Source organism: Dermacentor silvarum, chromosome 1, assembly GCF_013339745.2.
Source record: "Dermacentor silvarum isolate Dsil-2018 chromosome 1, BIME_Dsil_1.4, whole genome shotgun sequence".
Classification (NCBI taxonomy): Eukaryota; Metazoa; Arthropoda; class Arachnida; order Ixodida; family Ixodidae; genus Dermacentor; species Dermacentor silvarum.
The window spans coordinates 280,750,340-280,759,093 of record NC_051154.1 but is presented as its reverse complement, the minus strand read 5'-3'; the positions used below and the strand labels follow the sequence as shown (position 1 = coordinate 280,759,093).

Here is an 8,754-nt window from a genome sequence, read left to right as displayed (position 1 = left end):
CTAGCATTTTCTGCAGCAAGATAAACGTGGGAAAAGGGCGGGATTGCGTGAGCTGCCAGTTTGTTGGCCGCAGTGACTTTGGTTAACAGCTTGGCCCTGTGGCTGGTCTGGTAATGACAAGCATCGAATTCAGATCGCAAAGCGAAAGTCTCCAACTCCAACAAAATGAAAGGGTGCGCTTTAAATACTCGCACTCGATAGACTAAAAGAGTGCATTGTATCAGCAGTTCTTTTTTTCGTCTTTTTATTCCAGATTCACTTGCTATTAAGAACGGAGCAGCTCATTCCACGTTGTCAGCATGCATACCTGAAAGCAACGAGAAGAAGCATAAAAATTGTTAGTAAAGGCGCATTCGCTTGAACTTCTTAAGTACTTATTCGAGCGTGTTCTTACAAGTCCATCGCGAACAGCCCGCAGTTCCGTCGCTGAAAGCTTGGCGTAGGCCTTCTGATGAGATGAAAAATAAACAACATATCGTCCATACCTATGTACACCCTTGGTTGACAAAAGGAGTCTGCTTATTTTATGCAACCGTGTTGATATAAAAATATAAACAGTATATAAGAAGTATGGAGAAATTGGTAAGAAAAATGCAATAATTACAGTACAACCTTTATCTCTGTATGACATCTTATATGAATGGCTGTAATTTCCTATAGACACTGCGATACTGAAAGTGATGATTCGTAAAAGCGTTCACGGATGTCTGTGAACGGATGTTATGTAGAAATCGGATACTTACCAGCATGTCCCTCTGAGTTTTCATCACGCAGTCGATGTACTGCGTTGAGAGAGAGAGAGAGAAAATGCAATCTGTTCACAGTCGTAACTTACATGCAAGACATGACAAGGAACAAATGTCGGAAAATCTATGTGTGCTTTAACTACAGCGGCCTAATAGTTTATTTGTCATAGAGGGCAGCCTCTCTATTGTTTCCCACTTTCTTCTTTGTGACTGTAAGGCGAAGAACATGGAGATGAGCGCATAAGGTGAAGCACACAGCTAAGGGATGGATTGCACAACTTACTACATATGTTGAGTGCACATCAATAAAGCGTCGCAAATTTTGTAGATTTAGAGACCTCTTCGGTTTTTAACTATGGTAACGACCTTTCAAAAGCAAGACCGTAGAGGTACTGAACACTGTGAACACACTAAATGATGAAGCTGTCAAAATTTACAAGGCCGAAGGACACAGCCGAATGTTAGCGTTTAGTTACTATGTATGCCTTATGCAATGGAAATGCCAACTTATTAGCAAGACGCTCTTGACACAGCCCTAATTTTGGTTGATTTACGGTGTATGGTCCTCGCTACGTCTTTAAAAATACTCTATCTATAGGCTATACGAAAGACGTATAATTCGAGCGATTATGCATTTTTAAAGGACAAAGGTTGTAGCAATACTTGTATTTTGGTAAATAAGCGACCCCGGTGACTGCATTAGAACACTTCTTTCCACCTTCCATTCCATTTCAATCGTGCAGATTAGGAATTACATAATGACGACCAGCCCACGTAAGCATGCACAACAAATTTGGCAAATGTACCCGGATGATCATTTATTTCTGAAGCACACTAGATCTCACTGTTCAGGCTGACGCCCCTGAAGTAAGATTGTAAAGACATGCAGCAAAGCCTCTGTGCCTCGCGGGCAGTGAGCTGCGCTTCCTGTTGTTTGTCATGACACGTTCATCGTGAAATGAGGTCTGATGGAATTTTTTTCATAGTTAGCGTTTACTTGGATAATTTCGTGTTGGTAACACTGCGCCAACCCATACATGTTGCTTCGAATTATATTTAACGCACACGAACAGAACGGGAAAGGGCGGAGAGGACAGCGCTTCTCCGTTTTATATTTGGGTGTCGGTTGGTGCGCTTCAAGATCCGTTTATTATGATCAACAGCGGGCTGTTTAACAAAGGAAGTCTGAAGTGGTGGCCAAAGTTTCCGCAAGTCCTCTTGTCGTGACATTGGCTTCAGCTTCAGAGATTCCTTGTTCAACCACTCTCGATCAGAACTGGGCATGTGCGTGCGTGTCGTCAACGCATTCGAGCTTAAAATAAATACGCACTGGTTGGAAGAGTCGCCGCTGCGCACAGAAGACGTCCCGGGGTCTTTGTTCGTTGGCCTCGGGCCCGGCCACTTGCTTCAGGCATTCGTTATTCCTGTGGTCACTCAAGCTGGCAACCTCGTTCGCAGAAAGATAAGAGCGCGTATATACTGTCAACGCGGTAACTTTCTATGACATTGAAAATATTATGCTTAGAAGTTTCCATAGCCATTTAAAACCAGCTCCTACACACTGGAAGCGCGAGCTTCCCACCAACCCCATTATACCAACCCCAACCATTCACCAACCCCATTATACTTTTTTTTTCATTCACCCGATATTTAGTTTTAGCTTGGCGAAATCTTGATCTCGCTTCAAATAGAATCCTGCTCCACAAAATGTCGAAGAAGGCAGGAAATAATTTTTATTTCCTTAAAGAGAAACTAAAGAAATATGTAATTTGAGCTATACTAGTAAACTGCCCTTCCATGAAACTAAAAAGCAACATTTAGAGAGAGAAGACAATTGATAAACTGTAAAAGATATAAAAACGAAAGGCACCGCTGCCATGAAGTTCCCTCGCTAGCTCGCCATGACGTCACGAATTTTGATCGAATTTCCTCAGGCCTAATTTACTATTTTTTATGTAGAAAGATTGACCGCACCGCATTATAAAATAGTCAAAGGCTCAAGTCTGGAATTTTGAATAAATTTCACTGAGCCACACCGGTCTGAAACGAAACAAACTTTCCAGTCTGTGACGTCATATACTGACGTCCCGGCGCACTTAGACATTCAATAAATAGAACATGACCTTCGTTTTACTTTATTTTTATTATTCACCGTAATACAGCCAAATTACTTGGAATTTTCAACTAGAAGTTCGTCAGTCCAAAATAATTTAGTGTTTCTCTTTAGTTTCCATTTAATTAAGGAACACTGATGTGCCGAGTTTCGTGAATTCCAAACACCTGTACACGACAGTAAACGGGAGACTTGGCATGTCAGTAAGGACATAAAAACACAATATAAGTTGTGGCCGAATTCTCGCATCTAGCGACGCAACTGATTTTTACAACGTTCGGCTGAGGCTAGCATAAATAAAGGGAAAACAATAAACTTGGTTTAAAATAGACGCAGAATAGATCTGTAAATCATTGTGGGACATTTTCGTATTAAGTTCGGTGACATCATTTTGGCACCATATCTAAAATAATACGACTCGTAAGATTCAATTCCTTCCTCGCCACCACAAGAAAATTAAAAATAAGTGGGAAGATAAAAAGACTAAAATCAGTTTTATTTGAATAACATCAAAAAAGGGTGTCGTGAGAGAGGGATGTACAGGTACTCCAGAAAGTAAAGAGAGCGTGCGAGTGGTGTCCAAACTGCATCCCCAGGCGCTAGCGGTGGCAGCGGGTACTAGCGCAAAACAAATCTGGGGTGACCGTGCGATACCATTTCGACCACTTCCTCATCACGGCCGAGGAGAAGTAGTGCTTCTTCTAGCGGTTGACGCAAGCGAAACTTTCTCCCGCTTCCAGCAACCATTTAACGACAGCAAGCAAGTCTTTCCAGAAGCGTTTGCTTTCTGCAAGTCACTGCCTCAGCTTTGTTTCATACGCACGAGGCATGCGACAATGACCCTTCTCGACAATCAACGGTCGCCGTTGCATCAGGTCGCCGGGAACATCATGGTGATCGTGACGCGGTTCGGTGACTTCTAAGCGCGATAGATACCCACTGCTCCTGCTGCATGCAGCATCAACATGATTTGAGTACAAAAAATTTGCAACAAAATGTTCTAAAACACAGTTTGCTCTTCAAGCACAAAAGCTCGCGCAGCGACCCATGCCGCCACGCGCAGTGATCAGAGGCTTCTGGCAAGAGCTGCTTGCCGCCGATGGATGATTGCTGTAAGCGAAAAAGCTCCCTTAGCTGCCTTACCTTCGACCGCTCAAATAAGCGCTCTTTTCGCCTAAGCCGTCGATGACGCAGTGGTCAAAAGCGTATCGCACGGTCACCGTAGATTTCGTTTGTGCATGCTCTGTAGTACTTGCTACCGCCGCTAGCATATGGAGATGCATTTCGGCTGGTATACGGCCGCCACTCGGCGTGCTCCGTCTATCGTCAGGGGCACCTGTACCAGTGTTATTTATTGCTTATATGTAGTGTAACGATTTGGGCTTTTTGGTACCACGTGTTCGACTTGGCACAGCGCAACTTAAGTGAAAGACGCAACACCACATATTGGTGGGTTTGATATGCACTGTTAAAGGTCACTTTAGTTTTCCCCTTGCCTACTTGACTTCCGAACATCGCAGGTGTTTATGTTCGTATTACTTAATCCTATATTACACAGCGACCGAGTTTATGCGCACTGACTCCCTATTTCCCCTTTTTATGCGGTATCGTGCCATCTATAGCTACCAGGAACCTGCTTGGCAGATGTATGCTATAATTAAGTTGCGCTTCGAGTTCCAGTTCTATGCTACTTGGCTTTCTGTTGCAGCGCATGACGTTAGCGTTATGGCATGAGGTAAACCTCACACCAGATATCTTAAAGACGGGGGCCTGAGTGGCGCTCTGCGCGGCTACAACTCAAAGCCGCAAATACGTCATGCGTGGTTTAGCTGCGTCTCTATCGATCAATCATTAAAACATATTTCGGCATATACCAGAGAAGGCCAGTTCCACAAAGTATTTAGATCTATACAGCAGAGGTAAATTCATTGATAAATTTCGATTGCCAAACTATAGGCATCTGAAAAAACGCACAGGTCGCTGTTTCTTCCGAGAGCAGACACTCTGCATGCCAAAAATCAGACCTAAGAGAATGGAATGGGAGGTGAAGACGCCCGTCGCCTTTCGGAATTAATTGCCTCTGGCATACCGTATTTACTCAAATCTAGGCGGTAAATAATTTTTTTCATAAAACTAGTGACGTAGGCAATAGTAAGCGGCAACCGTCACAACAAGCAAAATGACATTTATTACCAATGTCAAGCGGCAGCCAAACACTTCCACCAGGGCACTGTAGGCCAACCTCCATTGAACTTGGACCCATTATGCCAGCCCCTAACTGAAAGCTAAGTTTGAAAAAATATTGACTGTGCCTAACCAGGTAATTTATACCATTTATTTATTGACATATACACGAAATGAAATGCATGTGATCTCCTTGAGGACATCACATGTCACTGATAATACGTATGCATGCATGTCATAACCCCCCCCCCCCCCATGCCTATTTTGACTTATACCCACTTGAAGAAGTGACCATGAGAAAATCGCACGCCGGTAAAGTGAACTGTGACAACTGACAACAATCTGTGGCTGCCGATAGCCATGACTACACTGCGGTTTTTTAGCGGTCACGGTAGCGGCGGGCCATTTTTCAACCAGCGACAGATTTTAACGAAATTTTCGAATCTAAGCTGACCTAGGCGTTTTGTAAATAGTTTTTCAAATACCTAGTGACCTAGATTCGGATAAATGCGATAATCTGTTTGCGGCAAAGGTTGGCCGAGTGTAGTTAATCGTACTTAAAAAGAAGAGTCACAATATACAGCAATGTCGGTAACAATTCAACGTTGAAACACTTGTAAGGTTTTGTCGCAGAGCTATAACTAAATGACAGTAACTCTTGAAGCAACCAGCAAATGCGGGTTGTCGCGCCATGATGTCACCGCCTCCGCAGTTTGCAAACGAAGACAAGTGCGACAGAAAAAAATCGGTGGCAAAACTGAGGTGGCTGGCGCCAGTTACCTCGTTATTTCCAGCCAAACGGATGCTGATAGAGTTCTCCAAGGGTGATATACCATACTCTATCGGAATAATTAGTTCTGTTAGCTCTGTTAGCATGATACTGTGCTCACCATGCAGCCTTATTTCGCATTCAACAGCATGACAAAAGTAGGCTCACTGATCATCAAATGTGGTATATGCTTTCGGATTCCAAACATGTGGCCTCCACTTGGCGCTCGTAATTGACTCCGCTGAATGGTGCGTAGACTATTTTTCATAATTTACATTGTGCTTCTCTGCGCACCATATTTGCCCAACTAATAATGAAAGAAGCAGTCATTGTTAAAGTTGAGGCGAAGTGCTAATTGCCCATGCTGGGGTTTGTCTCTTACACAAGTTCTCATCAAGAGAGCTACGTCTGCGCGCATTTCTTATGAAAAAATATAAGCCAACTGATCTTCTGCACGTTGTTTGCAAAAAACGACTACGCCGTCATTAGTTGGACAAACTGCCTCGCAGGAGACAAAGTCCCAATGACGCTTCTCAGCCATCTGGCGAGTCTGTTGAGAAGCACCCGTCAATGACAGTGCCATTGAATACCCACTTTAGTTGCCCGATTACCAAATCCTAGCTTATAAGCTACTATTTCAGTCAACCGGCGGCTCTGCGCTCTGGCTGATGGACTTGAGTAAGAACGTCGAGTTAGCTCGAGGTACGTATTAGGCCATCAATATGTCAGGTACTGGCGTAAAACAAAACAAAAAAAGGACCGCCAACGGCAATTTCTAAATTACAGTACTAGTTCCCAGCAATGTCATGAACAGCGATGGTGCATGGCGATGCTGTGTATAGAATAATAAGAATTACTTTTCATTCTAAAGCAAGCTAAAACATAGCCTAGCAGCTGTTCAATTTTTTTATGAAGAAAGAAATCAGTAATTTGCAAAATATCACGTAAATAAAAAGAAGACATATCGCAGACGTAATTCTAGCGATGTTTTGAGTTAAATATTCAGCGGCAAAAGATTTACCCTAACTATATTTTCTCGCCCATAATAAGTCATCTTCCACGCCATTCGCAGATATTATATAAAAATATAGTATTCCCCCCGAAGGGAACCACGTGGGTTCAGCAAAAAGAGAGCTTTTCAGATAAAAATTTTGCCCAAATCTGGCACCATCGCAGACACCACCACCACCACCACCATCGAACACGGCATCATCGCCATTTCGCGGCAGTCGCTCTATGAAATGGGCTAACCAGTACGCTTTCTATAAAAAAAGGCGAAAACTTATATAGTGATAAATGTGCAGGAGCGGGGACATTGAATGAGCAAACAAACTGTACGGAAATCCGCAAGGTCCACCTCCTCTTGGATTTCAGAACTTGTTTGCTCGTTCAGATATGGAAAAGGCTCAGAAAGTGCACATTCTACCACTCTCTATATAGACTATAGATTATATAGTGTGTCTTTAATTTCTCTTTCTCTGTTTGTTGTCTCTTTCTTTAAGCACGTACAAAAGATGACACTCTCCGCCATCACTCACCGATTGCGGAAACATTTCTTCGCATTTCTTAGTAGTGTTCCTCAGCTGGTCGTTCACATCCGGGGGGAGGTCTGAAAAGAGAAACGGCTTCGTCGTGGTTGCTCATATGTATTCTTTGCACACGTGGCATATAATACCATTTCAAATTAGCTCAAAAAGGTAATGCACAGTAAAGCTGTACATCATACCTTAGGAATACAATAATGAAAGCACTAGAGATGGGCAGGAAAGTTGTTTTAATATAAGCGTGCTGTTCCTAATGGCGCAATCGTCCATCATTGCAGGAGAGCATCTAACAAGTTTCCCTTCGAGATTACCAAGCGCTTCACATATCTACCGAAGGAAGAGTAGACGCAGAATATGACGTGTCATATTGCTATCTTCGTGACACGACTCGCCATTCTTGATCACACCAATTTCAAATGTGATCACGATGCCCACGTACGAGGACGTATCCCTCACAAAACTGAGTAATGTTCATCTTATGAATTTGAGTTCATTTCTTGTGACACATGGCTGCTTTATAATACTATACATTTATTCTACAAAGCTCAACATCACCACACGTCGGGTCGGTCTCCAACCGACGTTGCGATATACGAGCACTCTCGACGTACTAGCTCGATTGTTGGCTCTGAGTAAAAACAAAAGAAGGAGCTATGCTAGAAGCTGGGACTGCTGCTTAATTGTGTTTAAGCAAGGAAAAACGACTTCAAAGAGGGAGCCTGCGCAGCGCCGTATCTTCTCGTCTCTCACTAGAATTTCTCTATGGCTGTGAAAGGACAACACTAATCGGGGCGCTTTAAACTGACCGCAGATGATATCCAACGCAGTGCGTTTGGGCGCCACACTCGCGCCGAGAGCGAGTTGGTTCGCCCACGGGTCGAAGAACAGCAGCACGATGACGACGATCGCAGCACCGGACGGTTGCCACCGAGACGACGACATGCCTGCGTCTTCTCTTCGTTCCAGATAGACTGGGCTGATTGACGCGCTCTCCGCGGCTCGTCTCACACCGCCGCACGTGCAAAAGTCGGGAGACGAGGAAAGCGCGCTCGCAGTGCGCTGCCGTAACTTATACGAGCGCCCGCCTCGAAAGGAGGAACAAAGATCATTAGGCTTCTGTGTGAACAGCTGTCACGCGTGCGCGCCCGCGCAAGGGTTGAGCGATCCGTATATGGCACAACGCCAACGCACCATTGCGCCTAGCATCGCGGCAACTGACACACACCCACACGCATTCACATATAGACGCTCGACTCGTGTCGCATGCGGACACGGGAGAAAGTGGGGCTATCCGCAAACACTTCCTTTCTCCGCCGCCAGTTGATCGACTAGCTGTCTACAGGAGCCACTGGACAAAGTTCTCTCGCTCGATGCTCTCTTTTTTTCCAAGGCGGAATA

At 44.2% G+C, this 8,754-nt stretch overlaps 1 protein-coding gene across 1 annotated transcript; it reads right to left on the bottom strand.

The window, feature by feature from the left end:
* Positions 1–265: 265 nt before the first annotated feature.
* On the bottom strand, positions 266–8,376 carry LOC119452695 (uncharacterized). Its single transcript, XM_037714660.2, has 6 exons — positions 8,163–8,376; positions 7,351–7,421; positions 2,077–2,193; positions 744–782; positions 395–448; positions 266–307 (listed from the first exon to the last, which is right to left on the bottom strand). Exons 1-6 carry the CDS (start codon positions 8,296–8,298, stop codon positions 266–268), a joined length of 459 nt encoding a protein of 152 aa, XP_037570588.1. The 5' UTR covers positions 8,299–8,376.
* Between the last annotated feature and the right edge of the window lie 378 nt (positions 8,377–8,754).